At 48.7% G+C, this 21,275-nt stretch overlaps 1 protein-coding gene across 1 annotated transcript in view; it reads right to left on the bottom strand.

Moving 5' to 3' along the window:
• Positions 1-21,275, bottom strand: part of LOC115121223 (protein GREB1-like) — a 64,712-nt gene that overhangs the window by 13,219 nt on the left and 30,218 nt on the right. Inside the window, exons 6-22 of the mRNA XM_065004293.1 lie at positions 19,823-19,942; positions 19,543-19,668; positions 17,630-17,758; positions 16,926-17,048; positions 15,142-15,327; positions 14,369-14,998; positions 14,125-14,253; positions 12,496-12,693; positions 11,807-12,316; positions 5,402-5,582; positions 5,082-5,271; positions 4,831-4,967; positions 4,046-4,400; positions 2,512-2,627; positions 2,221-2,438; positions 796-1,171; positions 525-684 (exon numbers count right to left, since the gene is read on the bottom strand). Coding sequence (XP_064860365.1) covers positions 525-684; positions 796-1,171; positions 2,221-2,438; positions 2,512-2,627; positions 4,046-4,400; positions 4,831-4,967; positions 5,082-5,271; positions 5,402-5,582; positions 11,807-12,316; positions 12,496-12,693; positions 14,125-14,253; positions 14,369-14,998; positions 15,142-15,327; positions 16,926-17,048; positions 17,630-17,758; positions 19,543-19,668; positions 19,823-19,942 — 3,884 coding nt within the window. The remainder of the gene's footprint in view (positions 1-524; positions 685-795; positions 1,172-2,220; positions 2,439-2,511; positions 2,628-4,045; positions 4,401-4,830; positions 4,968-5,081; positions 5,272-5,401; positions 5,583-11,806; positions 12,317-12,495; positions 12,694-14,124; positions 14,254-14,368; positions 14,999-15,141; positions 15,328-16,925; positions 17,049-17,629; positions 17,759-19,542; positions 19,669-19,822; positions 19,943-21,275) is intronic.

The following is a 21,275-nucleotide window of genomic DNA, read 5'->3' as shown; positions in this document are numbered from 1 at the left end:
ATGTCTGTGTATACCTGTGGGGGTCCGCTGAGCAGCAGTCTGCATGTGTGTATGTCTGTGTATACCTGTGGGGGTCTGCTGAGCAGCAGTCTGCATGTGTGTATGTCTGTGTATACCTGTGGGGGTCTGCTGAGCAGCAGTCTGCATGTGTGTATGTCTGTGTATACCTGTGGGGGTCCGCTGAGCAGCAGTCTGCATGTGTGTATGTCTGTGTATACCTGTGGGGGTCCACTGAGCAGCGGTCTGCGGGGATGGAAGTCTGTGTATACCTGTGGGGGTCCACTGAGCAGCAGTCTGCGGGGATGGAAGTCTGTGTATACCTGTGGGGGTCCACTGAGCAGCAGTCTGCAGGGATGGAAGTCTGTGTATACCTGTGGGGGTCCACTGAGCAGCAGTCTGCAGGGATGGAAGTCTGTGTATACCTGTGGGGGTCCACTGAGCAGCAGTCTGCGGGGATGTAAGTCTGTGTATACCTGTGGGGGTCCACTGAGCAGCAGTCTGCGGAGATGGAAGTCTGTGTATACCTGTGGGGGTCCACTGAGCAGCAGTCTGCGGGGATGGAAGTTGTCTGTGCGCCCCTTTGCAGGGCGGTTGCTGCTGTCCATGTGGTGAGGCTGTGGGATGGTCCACTGGCGGTAATACAGAGACTGTTCTGTACACGTCATCATCTTACTTAGCAGAGGTCTGACACAGAGGAAGGGAAAGCTTCATTAGAAACGTTGATATACAGCATCATCTTACTCAACTGTGTGTGTGTGTGTGTGTGTGTGTGTGTGTGTTTGTGACTTTTCCTACCTGAAGGAGCTGGCCCAGGTCACGGACCGGTGTGGTAGGAAGGAGGTGCAGCGAGGCAGCCCGCTCCCGTCGGGTGCCTTGATGATATCATAGAGTCCCCGGGGCAGCAGCAGGGAAGGGGGGCGGCTTACCCCCTGTGCCCAGGAGCAGCCCTGAAGGAGAGAGGGGGGTAGGGGGGAGGAGGAAACCAAGGAAGTGGACTTGGAGGGCCGGCGCTGGGTGTTGGGGGGGAGGTGAGGGCCTTGGGGGGTGGTGTGGGGATGGAGGGGGTCCGCAGCAATGCTGTCGGGGAAGGTTCGGGGGGGCTGGAGAACCGAGGGAGGGTGAGGGACAGAGGGAGCGCTGTGACCAAGGCCAGGGAGGTCAGATTTCAGAGCTAGAGGGAAGAGAAGAGGAAGAGGGTTAGAGAAGAACACAGAGGTGAGTTATACTGTTGATATAGAGAAGAACACAGGTGAGTTATACTGTTGATATAGAGAAGAACACAGGTGAGTTATACTGTTGATATAGAGAAGAACACAGGTGAGTTATACTGTTGATATAGAGAAGAACACAGGTGTGTTATACTGTTGATATAGAGAAGAACACAGGTGAGTTATACTGTTGATATAGAGAAGAACACAGGTGAGTTATACTGTTGATATAGAGAAGAACACAGGTGAGTTATACTGTTGATATAGAGAAGAACACAGGTGAGTTATACTGTTGATATAGAGAAGAACACAGGTGTGTTATACTGTTGATATAGAGAAGAACACAGGTGAGTTATACTGTTGATATAGAGAAGAACACAGGTGAGTTATACATTTACATTTACATTTAAGTCATTTAGCAGACGCTCTTATCATACTGTTGATATAGAGAAGAACACAGGTGAGTTATACTGTTGATATAGAGAAGAACACAGGTGTGTTATACTGTTGATATAGAGAAGAACACAGGTGAGTTATACTGTTGATATAGAGAAGAACACAGGTGAGTTATACTGTTGATATAGAGAAGAACACAGGTGAGTTATACTGTTGATATAGAGAAGAACACAGGTGAGTTATACTGTTGATATAGAGAAGAACACAGGTGAGTTATACTGTTGATATAGAGAAGAACACAGGTGTGTTATACTGTTGATATAGAGAAGAACACAGGTGAGTTATACTGTTGATATAGAGAAGAACACAGGTGAGTTATACTGTTGATATAGAGAAGAACACAGGTGAGTTATACTGTTGATATAGAGAAGAACACAGGTGAGTTATACTGTTGATATAGAGAAGAACACAGGTGAGTTATACTGTTGATGTATAAACAGTCAAATGTGTTGTTAAGTGTTAGAAACACCTGACATTGTCTCATTTAATTGCTAGAATTTAGTTTAAGTATTTAGTTGAAGTAGTTTAGTATTTAATTTAACTGAACATCTCTCACTGTTCTCTCCCCCCTCCTTCTCCTCATTGTCGGTGCTGTGGAGTTTGTCTGAGTCGCTCTCTGATAGGTCACTGCCCAGGCCGGGGGCGTGGCCGTGGGGTTGTGACCCCTGGGACTCCACCCTCACCAGGTAGGCTGCCAATCCTAGCTCCTGCTCCAATGCCGTGCACTGCAGGTAGGAGGAGCTTATCACACGCAGATCACAGTACTTCAGTGATCTGGTCGGAGGAGAGAGAAAATACATCAATCAACCAATCCAATGTTTGCGTATGTGTGTGTGTGCGTGTGTACCTGGGTAGGGACTCTCCCAGGGGGTCTGCCCCAGAGAGGATGAGGATGCAGGGCAGGGCCTCTAGCTCCAGGTAGGTACGAGGAACCCAGTCTGTCTCCTGGATCTTCAGCCATGTCTGGACACACACACACACACACCACACACACGCACACGCACACAAACACACAGGCGTTTACCAAGTACTAGGACAGTAATAGATTGTATAAGGTTACAGTATATGTCGCCTGCCCTACTTTGAGATTGTTGTACAATGCTGTCCACTAAGGAACCTACTGTAGCTAACTGTCACGTGGGGTAACAACCCTAAGCTAGATCCTTATCCCTGTTCATATGATCTAAAAGGCAAAACTGATCCTAAATCAGCACTCCTACTCAGAGACGCTTTAAACATACACTACCGTTCAAAGGTTTGGGGTCACTTAGAAATGTTCTTGTTTTTTGAAATACTTTTTTTTTTTTTGGCCATTAAAATAACATCAGATTGATCAGAAATACAGTGTAGACATTGTTAATGTTGTAAATGACTATTGTAGCTGGAAACGACTGATTTTGTATGGAGTATCTACATAAGAGTACAGAGGCCCATTATCAGCAACCATCACTGTGCAACGGCTGTCGTAGGTGGAAGAAGGAGAGGACCAAGGTGCAGCGTGGTACGTGTTCATGATCTTTTAATTATTACACTGAACACTAGATCAAAAATAACAAAACAGAACAAACGAAACAGTCCTGTCTGGTACAGAGACAGAAAACAACTACCCACAAATCAAAGTGGGAACACAGGCTACCTAAGTATGGTTCTCAATCAGAGACAACGATTGACAGCTGCCTCTGATTGGGAACCATACCAGGCCAAAAGCAGAAATACAAAACAGAACAAAAACATAGAATGCCCACCCCAACTCACTCCCTGACCAAACTAAAATAGAGACATAAAAAAGGAACTAAGGTCAGGACGTGACACACTCCTGTGTTCCAATGGCACGTTGTGTTAGCTAATCCAAGTTTATAATTTTAAAAGGCTAATTGATTATTAGAAAACCCTTTTGCAATTATGTTAGCACAGCTGAAAACTGTTGTCCTGATTAAAGAAGCAATAAAACTGGCCTTCTTTAGACTAGTTGAGTATCTGGAGCATCAGCATTTGTGGGTTCGATTACAGGCTCAAAATGGCCAGAAACAAAGAACTTTCTTCTGAAACTCATCAGTCTATTTTTGTTCTGAGGAATGAAGGCTATTCCATGTGAGAAATTGCCAAGAAACTGAAGATCTCGTACAGCGCTGTGTACTACTCCCTTCACAGAACAGTGAAAGCTGGATCTAACCAGAATAGAAAGAGGAGTGGGAGAACCCGGTGCACAACTGAGCAAGCGGACAAGTACATTAGAGTGTCTAGTTTGAGAAACAGACGCCTCACAAGTCCTCAACTGGCAGCTTCTTTAAATAATACCCACAAAACACCAGTCTCAACGTCAACAGTGAAGAGGCGACTCCAGAATGCTGGCCTTCAGTTCTCCTGTTGTTTAACCTTACCTTGATGCGCTCAGTGAAGCTCTGTCCTATGCTGAGGGTTTGGCTGGGGTTTCCCAGGATGATCTCAAAGAGCTCCCCCAGCCCCAGTCTCTGTCTGATCCGCACCAGCTGTTGGTGGGCCCACCCTGCCAGAGCCAATGAGGGGAGCCGTAGCAGCACCATGTGACCATGGTGGGAGGGGCATCGCTGGGCCGCGCTAAGCAGGCTCTGGACGATCTCCAGCGTCTCGACGGAGGTGTGTTTATGTTGGCTCCGCCCCCCTGAGCCAGACCGACCCGACACGGCCATCATGGCCACACAGTAGTGTTGTATTAAAACCTGGGTCCGGATCACTGCACTGTGTAGCTTGGGGAACCTGGGACAGGGGCATCAAGAAATTTAGTTACATGCTTGTGTCATTTCTGGTCTCCCGAGTGGCGCAGCGGTCTAAGGCACTGCATCTCAGTCCTAGAGGTGTCACTACAGACCCTGGTTTGAGTCCAGGCTGTATCACAACCAGCCGTGATTGGGAGTCCCATAGGGCGGCGCACAATTGGCCCAGCGTCATCCGGGTTTGGCCGGGGATAGGCTGCCATTGTAAATAAGAATTTGTTCTTAACTAACTTGCCTAGTTAAATAAAGCTTAAATAAATAAAACATTTAATATGACATTTTTTTTATAGCCCAAACGAAATCTTATGTATTGTGTGTATTTTTTTGTGTTTGTGTGACTGAGTGAGTGAGTATATGTGTGTTTCTGTGCGTATATGCATGTATGTGTGTATGTGTGTGTATGCGTGTGTTACCTCTCCTCCAGGACAGAGGCCATGCTTTCGAAGGAGCTGTCGTAGCGGAGGAGAGGCAGACCGCTGCCTGAACGAGTCGAGTCCAGCAGCTCACACACACCAAAGTACTGTGTCTTCTCAAGGTACAGATCCACTTCCTACGCACGCACACACACACACACACACACAAACAAGAGTTTGAGAAAACAGTGTACGTGTGTGTGTGACTCTCTCTGTGTGTGACTGTTTGTGTATGTGAGAGAGTGTCTTACATTATTGGAAGCAGAGGGCCAGTGTATCTCGTTGTATGGGCTGATGCGTGTGTGTTGTGTCTGCAGGGCAAAGGGGAACGAGGTGACGTGGAGAATCAGGATGTTGTTGGCGTCTCTGATCTGACAGGAGTTGAGCAGGCTGTCCACCAACCCACTGCCGGAGTCACCACCGCTGGCAGCATACCCTCCACTGGGAACCACGGGATATGTATGTTATGATCATGTCAGAAACACTCACATGTCAGGACACACACACACACACCCATGCACATACACAGGTACTCACAAAAACACACAAAAACACACAAAAACGCACACACCTGCTGATGTCCCAGTGAGCGTGGTCATGAACCAGAATGAAGAGTGTGTTGGGGTTCCTGTTTGCTTCCTGTATGAGGTCATCAATGCGCGCCCTGGCCTCCTGGTCCATCTTCACCACGTAGCGCTCTGCCTCTCTCTGAGACAGACAGTCTTGCTCCAACCCCAGATTCTGTAGGACACCTAGAGTACACACACAGACAGGGATTAAACACACACACACACACACACACACACACACACACACACACACACACACACACACGACAGGTAGCCTAGTGGTTAAGAGCATTGGGCCAGACAACCAAAAGGTTGCTAGAATCCCAGAGTTGGCAAGGCGTAAAAATCTGCCGTTCTGCAAGGCAGGTACCCCCAACAACAACTTCTCCCCGTGTGCCGATGATGAGGACGTTGATTAAGGCAGACCCACGCACCTCTCTGATTCAGAGGGGCTGGGTTAAATGCAGAAGACACATTTCGGTTGAATGCATTCAGTTGTACAACTGACTAGGTATCCCCTTTCCCTTTACACACAGACAGACACACACAGACAGACACACACAGACAGACACAGACAGACACACACAGACAGACACACACATGGCACCAATGTGTTTCAGGTGAAAGTTTGAGTAACAAGAGCCAACACATCTCTGAATTTAGGTTTCTATAAAACACACCAGCAGGGAGCTCTGTGTCTTCAGCCTGCTAGGTTTCTATAAAACACACCAGCAGGGAGCTCTGTGTCTTCAGCTTGCTAGGTTTCTATAAAACACACCAGCAGGGAGCTCTGTGTCTTCAGCCTGGTAGGTTTCTATAAAACACACCAGCAGGGAGCTCTGTGTCTTCAGCCTGCTAGGTTTCTATAAAACACACCAGTAGGGGGCTCTGTGTCTTCAGGCTGCTAGGTTTCTATAAAACACACCAGCAGGGAGCTCTGTGTCTACAGCCTGCTAGGTTTCTATAAAACACACCAGCAGGGAGCTCTGTGTCTTCAGCCTGCTAGATTTCTATAAAACACACCAGCAGGGAGCTCTGTGTCTTCAGCCTGGTAGGTTTCTATAAAACACACCAGCAGGGAGCTCTGTGTCTTCAGCCTGCTAGGTTTCTATAAAACACACCAGCAGGGAGCTCTGTGTCTTCAGCCTGCTAGGTTTCTATAAAACACACCAGCAGGGGGCTCTGTGTCTTCAGCCTGCTAGGTTTCTATAAAACACACCAGCAGGGGGCTCTGTGTCTTCAGGCTGCTAGGTTTCTATAAAACACACCAGCAGGGGGCTCTGTGTCTTCAGCCTGCTACACAACAGACATCAGTTAGAGGAGAACAAGACCTGAAGACAACTTCCTGGAAGTCACCTCAGGAGGGATGGAGGTTGAGGAAAGAAGGGGGAGGACGAGCAGGAATAAGAAGAAGAAAGTTTAAAAAAATAAAACTTAAACCCTAAATGGTTCTCAAGTAGATTAATAAGAAAAGCTCATCCATTGTTTAAAAATGGCCTTTGTGCAGATTGCCATGTCTCATTTTCGATTCATTGAAAATGATACTTTTTTCAAAGTATCTGTCTTTTTCAAACAAGCATTACAGAGCTGGCTACAATTTCAATTTCACCCCCCTGAAACGATAGAACAAATATTACAACAAATATTATGGCTGAACTCAAATGTGCTGGTTGATAAAATACCTGTATTTATGGGAAAGATGTTTGAAAGGGGTATTTTGTTCTTAAATTATATTGTAAATTGTAATGGTAGAGTTATGTCCTTCATGTGGTTATCAGAATTGTACGGGAAGGTCTGCTCACTCCAAGAGTACAACCACAATTGATTACAGCATTGCCCCAAAAATGGAGGAGGTAGGTAGGAGGTAGGGAACTAGTCTGTCTGCCCAATATAAAGGATCAAAACTGGCAGAGGAATAAAAATAGCATAAATAGGAAAGTACCAGTTTCATTTGAGGACCAGGATGTTGACAACTGTGCCATACAGATTGCAAAATAGATGGGAAGAGATTTTTGATGTACCGATTCCATGGTACAGGGTGTATGAGTTGATATATAAAACAACGCAAGATTCAAGTCTTTGTGCTTTTCAGCTAAAATTATTATATAGAATTCTTGCCACCATCAAAATTTTGAATATTTGTGGCATAAAATCACCGAAGCTCTGCAGATTTTGTTGTGAGGATACAGAATCAATAGACCATTTATTTTGGTATTGCTCTCAGGTAGCCTGTTTCTGTTCTCAGGTTCAGGAATGGCTGAAAATGCATAGTATTGATCTAAAATTGACACTAGAAATAGTGCTGTTAGGAGATCTGGAGAGACCGGGTCAGTCAATTACTAATATACTAATACTCTTAGTAAAAGTATTTATCTTCAACACGCAATCTGTAGATTCTAATAGATAGATTCAAATTGTACGTTAAACATCACAGCATAGTTGAAAGATATGTGTTGCGTAGAAACACGAAGTGGGTGGCCAGCAGAGATAGATGGGATGGGCTGAGGGTGGCCAGCAGAGATAGATGGGATGGGCTGAGGGTGGCCAGCAGAGATAGATGGGATGGGCTGAGGGTGACCAGCAGAGATAGATGGGATGGGCTGAGGGTGACCAGCAGAGATAGATGGGATGGGCTGAGGGTGGCCAGCAGAGATAGATGGGATGGGCTGAGGGTGGCCAGCAGAGATAGATGGGATGGGCTGAGGGTGGCCAGCAGAGATAGATGGGATGGGCTGAGGGTGACCAGCAGAGATAGATGGGATGGGCTGAGGGTGGCCAGCAGAGATAGATGGGATGGGCTGAGGGTGACCAGCAGAGATAGATGGGATGGGTTGAGGGTGACCAGCAGAGATAGATGGGATGGGCTGAGGGTGGCCAGCAGAGATAGATGGGATGGGCTGAGGGTGACCAGCAGAGATAGATGGGATGGGCTGAGGGTGACCAGCAGAGATAGATGGGATGGGCTGAGGGTGGCCAGCAGAGATAGATGGGATGGGCTGAGGGTGACCAGCAGAGATAGATGGGATGGGCTGAGGGTGACCAGCAGAGACAGATGGGATGGGCTGAGGGTGACCAGCAGAGATAGATGGGATGGGCTGAGGGTGGCCAGCAGAGATAGATGGGATGGGCTGAGGGTGACCAGCAGAGATAGATGGGATGGGCTGAGGGTGACCAGCAGAGATAGATGGGATGGGCTGAGGGTGGCCAGCAGAGATAGATGGGATGGGCTGAGGGTGACCAGCAGAGATAGATGGGATGGGCTGAGGGTGACCAGCAGAGACAGATGGGATGGGCTGAGGGTGACCAGCAGAGATAGATGGGATGGGCTGAGGGTGGCCAGCAGAGATAGATGGGATGGGCTGAGGGTGGCCAGCAGAGATAGATGGGATGGGCTGAGGGTGGCCAGCAGAGATAGATGGGATGGGCTGAGGGTGACCAGCAGAGATAGATGGGATGGGCTGAGGGTGGCCAGCAGAGATAGATGGGATGGGCTGAGGGTGACCAGCAGAGATAGATGGGATGGGCTGAGGGTGACCAGCAGAGATAGATGGGATGGGCTGAGGGTGGCCAGCAGAGATAGATGGGATGGGCTGAGGGTGACCAGCAGAGATAGATGGGATGGGCTGAGGGTGACCAGCAGAGATAGATGGGATGGGCTGAGGGTGACCAGCAGAGATAGATGGGATGGGCTGAGGGTGGCCAGCAGAGATAGATGGGATGGGCTGAGGGTGGCCAGCAGAGATAGATGGGATGGGCTGAGGGTGACCAGCAGAGATAGATGGGATGGGCTGAGGGTGACCAGCAGAGATAGATGGGATGGGCTGAGGGTGGCCAGCAGAGATAGATGGGATGGGCTGAGGGTGGCCAGCAGAGATAGATGGGATGGGCTGAGGGTGACCAGCAGAGATAGATGGGATGGGCTGAGGGTGGCCAGCAGAGATAGATGGGATGGGCTGAGGGTGACCAGCAGAGATAGATGGGATGGGCTGAGGGTGACCAGCAGAGATAGATGGGATGGGCTGAGGGTGACCAGCAGAGATAGATGGGATGGGCTGAGGGTGGCCAGCAGAGATAGATGGGATGGGCTGAGGGTGACCAGCAGAGACAGATGGGATGGGCTGAGGGTGACCAGCAGAGATAGATGGGATGGGCTGAGGGTGACCAGCAGAGATAGATGGGATGGGCTGAGGGTGACCAGCAGAGATAGATGGGATGGGCTGAGGGAAGCTGAGGGTTGGGATGGGCTGAGGGAAGCTGAGGGTTGGGATGGGCTGAGGGAAGCTGAGGGTTGGGATGGGCTGAGGGAAGCTGAGGGTTGGTATGGGCTGAGGGAAGCTGAGGGTTGGTATGGGCTGAGGGAAGCTGAGGGTTGGTATGGGCTGAGGGAAGCTGAGGGTTTGGATGGGCTGAGGGATGCTGAGATAGATGGGATGGGCTGAGGGAAGCTGAGGGTTGGGATGGGCTGAGGGAAGCTGAGGGTTGGCATGGGCTGAGGGAAGCTGAGGGTTGGTATGGGCTGAGGGATGCTGAGGGTTGGTATGGGCTGAGGGAAGCTGAGGGTTGGTATGGGCTGAGGGAAGCTGAGGGTTGGTATGGGCTGAGGGAAGCTGAGGGTTGGTATGGGCTGAGGGAAGCTGAGGGTTGGGATGGGCTGAGGGATGCTGAGGGTTGGGATGGGCTGAGGGAAGCTGAGGGTTGGTATGGGCTGAGGGAAGCTGAGGGTTGGTATGGGCTGAGGGAAGCTGAGGGTTGACATGGGCTGAGGGAAGCTGAGGGTTGGGATGGGCTGAGGGAAGCTGAGGGTTGGTATGGGCTGAGGGAAGCTGATTCCCACGCTGCCTTTTCAGCGGAATGTTGGGGGGGGTCCGTTAGCGGAACGCGTGTCCTAGACAGGCTAATGTTACCCCTTCCTTGTGTTTTTTGTAATAAATAATTATATAAAAAAACAAAAGTAAAAGAAAGAAGAAGAGAAGTCTGTGGAATAGAAGTAAAAGAAACAGAAGAGGAGAAAGACGAGGTAAGAGAGGAGGATGAAGACGAGGTAAGAGAGGAGGATAAAGACGAGGTAAGAGAGGAGGAGGGAAGAGAGGAGGATAAAGACGAGGTAAGAGAGGAAGATAAAGACGAGGTAAGAGAGGAAGATAAAGACGAGGTAAGAGAGGAGGATAAAGACGAGGTAAGAGAGGAGGAGAAAGATGAGGTAAGAGAGGAGGATAAAGACGAGGTAAGATAGGCGGAGGGAAGAGAGGAGGATAAAGACGAGGTAAGAGAGACGGAGGGAAGAGAGGAGGATAAAGACGAGGTAAGAGAGGCGGAGGGAAGAGAGGAGGATAAAGATGAGGTAAGAGAGGAAGATAAAGACGAGGTAAGAGAGGAAGATAAAGACGAGGTAAGAGAGGAGGATAAAGACGAGGTAAGAGAGGAGGAGAAAGACGAGGTAAGAGAGGAGGATAAAGACGAGGTAAGATAGGCGGAGGGAAGAGAGGAGGATAAAGACGAGGTAAGAGAGGCGGAGGGAAGAGAGGAGGATAAAGACGAGGTAAGAGAGGAAGATAAAGACGAGGTAAGAGAGGAGGATAAAGACGAGATAAGAGAGGAGGAGAAAGACGAGGTAAGAGAGGCGGAGGGAAGAGAGGAGGATAAAGATGAGGTAAGAGAGGAAGATAAAGACGAGGTAAGAGAGGAAGATAAAGACGAGGTAAGAGAGGAGGATAAAGACGAGGTAAGAGAGGAGGAGAAAGACGAGGTAAGAGAGGAGGATAAAGACGAGGTAAGAGAGGAGGATAAAGACGAGGTAAGAGAGGAGGATAAAGACGAGGTAAGAGAGGAGGATAAAGACGAGGTAAGAGAGGAGGATAAAGACGAGGTAAGAGAGGAGGATAAAGACGAGGTAAGAGAGGAAGATAAAGATGAGGTAAGAGAGGAAGATAAAGATGAGGTAAGAGAGGAGGATAAAGACAAGGTAAGAGAGGAGAAGGGAAGAGAGGAAGATAAAGACGAGGTAAGAAAGGAGGATAAAGAAGAGGTAAGAGAGGAGGAGGGAAGAGAGGAGGATAAAGACGAGGTAAGAGAGGAGGAGGGAAGAGAGGAGGATAAAGACGAGGTAAGAGAGGAGGAGGGAAGAGAGGAGGATAAAGACGAGGTAAGAGAGGAGGGAAGAGAGGAGAATAAAGACGAGGTAAGAGAGGCGGAGGGAAGAGAGGAGGATAAAGACGAGGTAAGAGAGGAGGAGGGAAGAGAGGAGGATAAAGACAAGGTAAGAGAGGAGGGAAGAGAGGAGGATAAAGACGAGGTAAGAGAGGCGGAGTGAAGAGAGGAGGATAAAGACGAGGTAAGAGGGGAGGAGGGAAGAGAGGAGGATAAAGACGAGGTAAGAGAGGAGGAGGGAAGAGAGGAGGGACAGTTACCTGAGTTCCAGAGATGCAGTACAGTCTGTTGGAAGGTGACCTCAGATGGAGGGACACAGATGAGGAAGAGGACCCTGTCGAAGGAGCCCAGGTCCAGGTTCTGAGTGCTGGAGTCAGCGATGGCACACACATGGGACAGCAGCTTCCTGGCTACCACCAACTGGATGGGCCGCACCTCCCGCCACTCCACACGGTACTCTACACACACATGGGACAGCAGCTTCCTGGCTACCACCAACTGGATGGGCCGCACCTCCCGCCACTCCACACGGTACTCTACACACACATGGGACAGCAGCTTCCTGGCTACCGCCAACTGGATGGGCCGCACCTCCCGCCACTCTACACGGTACTCTACACACACATGGGACAGCAGCTTCCTGGCTACCACCAACTGGATGGGCCGCACCTCCCGCCACTCCACACGGTACTCTACACACACATGGGACAGCAGCTTCCTGGCTACCACCAACTGGATGGGCCGCACCTCCCGCCACTCCACACGGTACTCTACACACACACACACACACGTGGAAACACACTTATTAGACACAATGTATACACACAAAGCATCTATGCGCAAGCACGGACACAAAATCACACACAGACACAAATTCAATTCAACACACACATACAGTATGTAGCTCAGTCAGACTACAAACATTTCCTGATCAGTGCGTGTGTCTCACCTGAGCAGGAGTCCTTGGGGCTCTCTGCTCTGTCTGTGTGTGTGTCTCTGGCTGGCTCTTTGGGGATGCCTGTAGCTCTGTCCGTCTGTCTGTCTACGGGCCTGCTGTCTTTTGTACACTCCTGACTGATGGACAGGGGGGTCAATTGGCTCCTGTTCTCCACAGCAGCACTCTCCAGCAACACATCTACATCACCTTCTGACACACACACACACACACACACACACACACACACACACACACACACACACACACACACACACACACACACACACACACACACACACACACACACACACAGAGATACAGTAAATCCAAACCATTAGTATAATGTGTAAATATACACAAACACACCATATCTCTCTCTCTCTTTCTCTTTCTCACTAGCTCATTCTGTCTCAATTCAATTCGAAGGGCTTTATTGGCATGGGAAACATATATTACGTAACATTGCCAAAGCAAGTGAAGTAGATAATAAACAAAAGATAAATAAACAATAAAAATTAACAGTAAACATTACACTCACAGAAGTTCCAAAAGAATAAAGACATTTCAAATGTCATATTATGTATTTATACAGTGTTATAATGATGTGCAAATAGTTAAAGTACAAAAGGGGAAATAAAGAAACATAAATATGGGTTGTATTTACAATGGTGTTTGTTCTTCACTGGTTGACCTTTTCTTGTGGCAACAGGTCACACATCTTGCTGCTGTGATGTCACACTGTGGTATTTCACCCAGTAGATATGGGAGTATATCAAAATTGGGTTTGTTTTTGAATTCTTTGTGGGTCTGTGTGGAAATATGTGTCTCTAATATGGTCATACATTTGGCAGAAGGTTAGGAAGTGTGTCACATTCTGACCTTAGTTCTTTTGTTATGTCTTTGTTTTAGTATGGTCAGGGTGTGAGTTGGGTGGGTTGTCTATGTTCCTTTTTCTATGTTTTGGGATTTCTGTGTTTGGCCTGGTATGGTTCTCAATCAGAGGCAGCTGTTTATCGTTGTCCCTGATTGAGAACCATACTTAGGTAGCCTGGTTTCACTTTTGAGTTGTGGGTGATTATTTTCCGTGTTAGTGTTTGTTTCCACACGGGACTGTTTCGTTTGTTTCACTTTGTTATTTTGTATTTTTGTAGTGTTCAGTTTGTCTTATTAAAATGGACTCTTACCACGCTGCAAATTGGTCCGATCTCTCTTACTCCTCATCAGAGGAGGACGACGAACGTGACAAAGTGTAGCTCAGTTTCTACCTCATTTTGTGGGCAGTGAGCACATAGCCTGTCTTCTCTTGAGAGCCAGGTCTGCCTACGGCGGCCTTTCTCAATAGCAAGGCTATGCTCACTAAGTCTGTACATAGTCAAAGCTTTCCTTAAGTTTGGGTCAGTCACAGTGGTCAGGTATGTCTCTCGCTCTCATTCTGTCGCTCTCTCTCTGTGTCTCTCTCTCTCTGTGTTTCTGTGTCTCTTTCTCTCTCTCTCTCTCCACCCCCCCTTCTCACTCACTCACTCACTCACTCACTCACTCACTCACTCACTCACTCACTCACTCACTCACTCACTCACTCACTCACTCACTCACTCACTCACTCACTCACTCACTCACTCACTCACTCACTCACTCACTCACCAGGTCCCAGAGAGTTGCAGAAGGTAGTGAGCTCCTGGGTCATGCCAGAGGACAGCTGTTGACTGATCTCTCTCAGACTATCACTGAGACTGAACATCCCCTCAGTCAGGGCACGACACTGGTGTTGACCTACAACACACACACACACACACACACACACACACACACACACACAGTTCACTTACAGACAAAGGAACCCACAAAAAAAATGACACCCCCCCTCCCAATCTCTCTACACCCACACCTGTCACCACCATGCAAGACTCTGTCTCCTGTCCCTTGCCTGTACAGATGATGACCACATAGTTGGTATGAGCCAGCTGTCCCTCCATCAGCCTACTGAAGGTGTCAGACAGCCCTAGAGCCATCGAGACCTTCTCCCCCAGAACCACCACTCCCTCCCCACATGACGAGGCTGCCAGGTTGGCCAGCCAGGGCAGCTGGGAGGGGGTGAGGGACTGGGCCTGGGGCAGTGGAAGCCCAGGCAGGGTGTAGGGAGCCTGGGGGAGGGAGAGGCCAGGCTGGGCCTGGGGCAGTGGAAGCCCAGGCAGGGTGTAGGGAACCTGGGGGAGGGAGAGGCCAGGCTGGGCCTGGGGCAGTGGAAGCCCAGGCAGGGTGTAGGGAACCTGGGGGAGGGAGAGGCCAGGCTGGGCCTGGGGCAGTGGAAGCCCAGGCAGGGTGTAGGGAGCCTGGGGGAGGGAGAGGCCAAGCTGGGCCTGGGGCAGTGGAAGCCCAGGCAGGGTGTAGGGAGCCTGGGGGAGGGAGAGGCCAGGCTGGGGCTGCTGGTACTGGTGGATCTCACTGAGGTGGGACTCTCTCCAGGAACGCATGAAGATCTGCTCCAGGTCCTCAATCAGCAGGACCTGGTCTGGACCTGCAGGGACACGACATTAACCAGGTATTACTAACTAGGTTTTTTCACACTGTCTCAATGTAATAGTACATTCTGCACAATTTAGGGTGCTATTCAATCTGTGTCGCTGAAGCGTTACAGATGGCCTTCTCTCTCTCTCTCACCTAGTTGCACCAGGTAGTACACAGTGAGTAGTATCTGCATCTCTACAGACAGGGGCTGTATGGGAGAGGGTCCGTAGTGTTGGTAGACCCTGGGCAGAGCCTGGCAGTTCTGATAGCAGCTCTGGAGCAGGGAACTGACCTGCACATCAGACACCTTACCACTCAGCCGAGGTAGGCTGCCATGACCTGGGACCGGAGACAAAACACACACGGGTCACACACACGGGTCACACACAAGGGTCATACACACATGTCACACACCCAGCTCACACACACAGGTCACACACACAGGTCACACACCCAGCTCACACACACAGGCCACACACACAGGTCACACACACGGGTCACACACACAGGTCACACACACAGGTCACACACACAGGTGGAGTAACAGATTGAGGTGAAGGGGTGGTTGAGAGAGAGAGAGACACAGACAGACAGGTGGAGTAACAGATTGAGGTGAAGGGGTGGTTGAGAGCAAGAAAGACAGAGACAGACAGACAGACAGACAGACAGACAGACAGACAGACAGACAGACAGACAGACAGACAGGTGGAGTAACAGATTGAGGTGAAGGGGTGGTTGAGCGACAGAGAGAGAGAGAGAGAGAGACAGACAGACAGACAGACAGACAGACAGACAGACAGACAGACAGACAGGTGGAGTAGCAGATTGAGGTGAAGGGGTGGTTGAGAGAGAGAGAGAGAGAGAGAGAGACAGACATACAGACAGACAGACAGACAGACAGACAGGTGGAGTAACTGATTGAGGTGAAGGGGTGGTTGAGAGAGAGAGAGACACAGACAGACAGGTGGAGTAACAGATTGAGGTGAAGGGGTGGTTGAGAGCAAGAAAGACAGAGACAGACAGACAGACAGACAGGTGGAGTAAAAGATTGAGGTGAAGGGGTGGTTGAGAGACAGACAGACAGACAGACAGACAGACAGACAGACAGACAGACAGGTGGAGTAGTAGATTGAGGTGAAGGGGTGGTTGAGAGAGAGAGACAGACAGACAGACAGACAGGTGGAGTAGCAGATTGAGGTGAAGGGGTGGTTGAGAGAGAGAGAGAGACAGACAGACAGACAGACAGACAGACAGACAGACAGACAGACAGACAGACAGACAGACAGACAGACAGACAGACAGGTGGAGTAACTGATTGAGGTGAAGGGGTGGTTGAGAGAGAGACAGACAGACAGACAGACAGGTGGAGTAACAGATTGAGGTGAAGGGGTGGTTGAGCGACAGAGAGAGAGAGAGAGAGACAGACAGACAGACAGACAGACAGACAGACAGGTGGAGTAACAGATTGAGGTGAAGGTGTGGTTGAGAGAGAGACAGGTGGAGTAACAGATTGAGGTGAAGGGGTGGTTGAGAGACAGACAGACAGACAGACAGACAGACAGGTGGAGTAACAGATTGAGGTGAAGGGGTGGTTGAGCGACAAAGAGAGAGAGAGAGAGACAGACAGACAGACAGACAGACAGGTGGAGTAACTGATTGAGGTGAAGGGGTGGTTGAGAGAGAGACAGACAGACAGACAGACAGACAGACAGTTGGAGTAACAGATTGAGGTGAAGGGGTGGTTGAGCGACAGAGAGATAGACAGACAGACTCCAGTCCTCAAGGGCTACAGTGTTTGCTGAGTTTTGTTGCAATCTTGCATTTAATGTCACTGAGGTACAGGAACAACACACACACACACACACACACACACACACACACACACACAAACACACACACACACACACACACACACACACACACACACTCAGTCTGACCACTGAAGATGATTGGCTGGAGTCTGCAGGTGTGTAGCAGCTGATCAGGCACTGTGACAGACGGCCCGGGAGGAGAGGGGGAGTTGGAGGACCCCTGGGACAGACTCACTGCAGGGGCATTGTCTGTGGACGCAGGAACACAGTACGTAGCAAAAAAGAAGAGAGACACTGATACAGTGGTAACTACACCCTGTAGAAGACTGATTCAGTGGTAACTACACCCTGTAGAAGACTGATTCAGTGGTAACTACACCCTGTAGAAGACTGATACGGTGGTAACTACACCCTGTAGAAGACTGATACGGTGGTAACTACACCCTGTAGAAGACTGATTCAGTGGTAATTACACCCTGTAGAAGACTGATTCAGTGGTAACTACACCCTGTAGAAGACTGATTCAGTGGTAACTACACCCTATAGAAGACTGATACAGTGGTAACTACACCCTGTAGAAGACTGATTCAGTGGTAACTACACCCTGTAGAAGACTGATTCAGTGGTAACTACACCCTGTAGAAGACTGATTCAGTGGTATCTACACCCTGTAGAAGACTGATTCAGTGGTAACTACACCCTATAGAAGACTGATACAGTGGTAACTACACCCTGTAGAAGACACACACGTACGCGCAAACACACACACACACACACACACAAGCTCTCTCTCTCTCTCTCTCTCTCTCTCTCTCTCTGAGCTCTCCTACCTGGTTTGGTCCAATTGGTGAGTGATGAGGAAGAGGAGGAGGAAGATAGGGGGGTCTTCACAGCAGACTCAGCCCCAGCAGGAGACCAGCCTCTGTGTCTCTTTTTAAGTGGTCCCGTATTGAGTGTACCTGACAGGACAAGCAACACATTGTTATGTATGTATTGGGTGTGGGGGATGTTTCAGAAAGCACAGAATGATGTCCTCTTGAAGAACAGCTGACATTCATTCATTATATCATACGGCACCCTAAATTCTGTTTCACTTTCTTTCTTTCTTTTTTTGTTCATTCATTCAGTCAACCAACCAACCAACCAACCAACCAGCCAGCCAGCCAGTCAACCAGCCAGTCAGTCAACCAGCTAGCCAGTCAACCAGCCAGCCAGCCAGCCAGTCAACCAGCTAGCCAGTCAACCAGCCAGCTAGCCAGTCAGTCAACCAGCCAGCCAGTCAACCAGCTAGCCAGCCAGCCAGTCAACCAGCCAGTCAACCAGCCAGCCAGTCAACCAGCTAGCCAGTCAACCAGCCAGCCAGCCAGTCAGTCCACCAGCCAGCCAGTCAACCAGCCAATCAATCAACCAGCTAGCCAGCCAGCCAGCCAGTCAACCAGCCAGCCAGTCAACCAGCTAGCCAGTCAACCAGCCAGCCAGCCAGTCAGTCAGCCAGCCAGCCAGTCAACCAGCCAGCCAGTCAACCAGCCAGCCAGACAGTCAGTCAACCAGCCAGCCAGCCAATCAATCAACCAGCCAGTCAACCAGCCAGCCAGCCAATCAGTCAACCAGCCAGTCAACCAGCCAGTCAACCAGCCAGCCAGCCAATCAGTCAACCAGCCAGTCAGCCAGCCACTAAACTGTAGCTGAGTATTGATCATAAAGATAGCATGGTCTTTGTTATACATTAACCAGCTCCTCCTCTTCCCCTCTATACATCCTGTCTTCCCTCACCACTCTGCCTGCTCTCTTCTTATGCAGCAACAGAGACAAAGACCAACGGGCCCACGTGTTGAAACACCCCTATCAAAACCCAGAGTGGCAGGAAGGAAACCTTCAACTTTACAACTAAGACTGAGAATGAGACGGCCGGAAAGAGAGAGTGAGGGAAAGAGAGAGGGGGAAAGAGAGAGAGGGAAAGAGAGAGTGAGGGAAAGAGAGAGAGGGAAAGAGAGAGTGAGGGAAAGAGAGAGTGAGGGAAAGAGAGAGTGGGAAAGAGAGAGTGAGGGAAAGAGAGAGAGGGAAAGAGAGAGAGGGAAAGAGAGAAAGGGAAGAGAGAAAGGGGGAAAGAAAGAGGGAAAGAGGGAAAGAGAAAGACAGAAAGTCTATTATTTTGAAACTTTTGTCATTGTAATATTTACTGTTAATTTCTGATTGTTTATTTCACTTTTGTTTATTATCTATTCCACTTGCTTTGGCAATGTAAACATGTTTCCCATGCCAATAAAGCCCTTTCAATTGAATTGAAAGATAATTACTTTTTACTGCCCTGCTTTTATTGAGCTCGGGGATAGAGGGAGGAAGGGGCAGAGAAAAGAGAGAGGTAGACTTTTAGTGGGGAAGTGTTGCTGAATGAAAGGGGGTCGTAACAACAGGGGCCCACGCACACAATACAGCCGTCTCCTACTGGGTACTTTAGACTGATAAAAGACAGAAGCTCTCCCTTTCAGGGGGAGGTGGGAAGATGAGAGAAAGGGGAGGGGAGGCTACAATGATAACACACACATTTAAAGGCATGCCTCCTACCCCATAAAGATTCTAGAATGAATATGTCATTCTATGTTGTACGCCTTCATAATGATACATAAACAAACATGCATACAAGTATAGAAACACATGCACGACATGTCTGTACGCACACACACACACACACACACACACACACACACACACACACACACACACACACACACACACGGGTTACCTATAACTGTGGGTCTCCCAGGTCCTTTCGACAGTATGGGAGTCTGGGGCAGAGGATTCTGGGATAGGGGGATGTGGCTCCCGTTGCCCAGGGGAGGAGGGGCAATGGGTTCTAAAGGGAAACTGGCTAGAGGAGCGAAAAACAACAACAATGGTAATCTAGCAGACACTTACATAGTATGTGTGTGTGTGTGGAGGGTGGATTTATGTGAGTGTGTGCACGGTATGTGTGTGTGTGGGCATGTCTGTGAGTATGTGTGTGTATTTGTGTGTGTGTGTACCTGTGTAGTTCCCGGGTGTGTGTGCAGGGTGAGCGGTGACTGCTGGGTTGGGGAAGTGATCGTCTGAGGTTACATGCCCGTCAGAGGCGTTGGGCTGCGTTGTCTGTCTCCCTCTGCTCTCTGAAAAGACAGAATCGACAGTATACAATACAATCGACAATACAGTAACACACAATACTAATTTGAGAGAACTAATGTTTTTTTTCTTCTAATAAGAGCACTAGACTCACTCCTGTGATTATGATAATGTAAATGGTACTAACATGTTAATGTAAGGTCTACTCTAGTTACTGTACTGTAGCTCTGAAACTCATCCCAAACCCACTTCCTGTTCAGTAGCTGGACTAACTGTCTCTGTCCTATGAAACATCACAGGCTTAATCAGTAACACAGTAAGTCTAGCCACAGGCTCTGACTCCTATTTACCCTCTGACCCCTGTCCTAAACCCTGACCCCAGACCTCTGCCCTCCACACCTGTAAAGACAGGTAGGGTCACAGATCCCTCCCCTCCTAAATACACCTCCCCCAGACAAGCCCTGTCTACAAAATTACAGCATAGAAACACAGGAGAGCGTTAACCACTGATATAAACTCTCTCTCTAATCTTTCTCTCTCTCTCTCTAATCTTTCTCTCTCTCTCTCTCTCTCTCTCTCTCTAATCTCTCTCACTTCTCTCTCTCTAATCTCTCTCTCTCTAATCTTTCTCTAATTTCTCTCTCTCTCTCTAATCTCTCTCCAATCTCTCTCTCTCTCTCTCTAATTTCTCTCTCTAATCTCTCTCTCTCTAATCTCTCTCTCTAATCTCTCTCTAATCTCTCTCTCTCTCCATCTCTCTCTCTCTAATCTCTCTCTAATCTCTCTCTCTCTCTCTCTCTAATCTCTCTCTCTAATCTCTCTCTCTCTCTCTCTCTAATCTCTCTCTCTCTAATCTCTCTCTCTAATCTCTCTCTCTCTCTCTAATCTTTCTCTCTCTCTCTCTCTCTCTCTCTCTCTCTCAATTCAAGGGGCGTTATTGGCATGGGAAACATATGTTTACATTGCCAAGGAAGTGAAATAGATAATAAACGATAGTGAAATAAACAATCAAATGAACAGTAAACATTACACTCACAGAAGTTCCAAAAGAATAAAGATATTTCAAATGTCATATTATGTCTATATACAGTGTTGTAACGACATGCAAGTAGTTAAAGAAAACAAATAATCATAAATATGGGATGTATTTATAATGGTGTTTGTTCTTCACTTCAAGGTTGCCCTTTTCAAATTATTTGTGGGTCTGTGTAATCTGAAGGGAATATGTGTCTCTAATATGGCCATAGATTTGGTAGGAGGTTAGGAAGTGCAGCTCAGGTTCCACCTCATTTTGTTGGCAGTGTGCACATAGCCTGTCTTCTCTTGATAGCCAGGTCTACCTATGGCAGCCTTTCTCAATAGCAAGGCTATGCTCAC

Source organism: Oncorhynchus nerka, linkage group LG18 (genome assembly GCF_034236695.1).
Source record: "Oncorhynchus nerka isolate Pitt River linkage group LG18, Oner_Uvic_2.0, whole genome shotgun sequence".
Classification (NCBI taxonomy): domain Eukaryota; kingdom Metazoa; phylum Chordata; class Actinopteri; order Salmoniformes; family Salmonidae; genus Oncorhynchus; species Oncorhynchus nerka.
The sequence above is the reverse complement of the archived record's forward strand: the minus strand, read 5'-3'. Positions and strand labels throughout refer to the sequence as shown.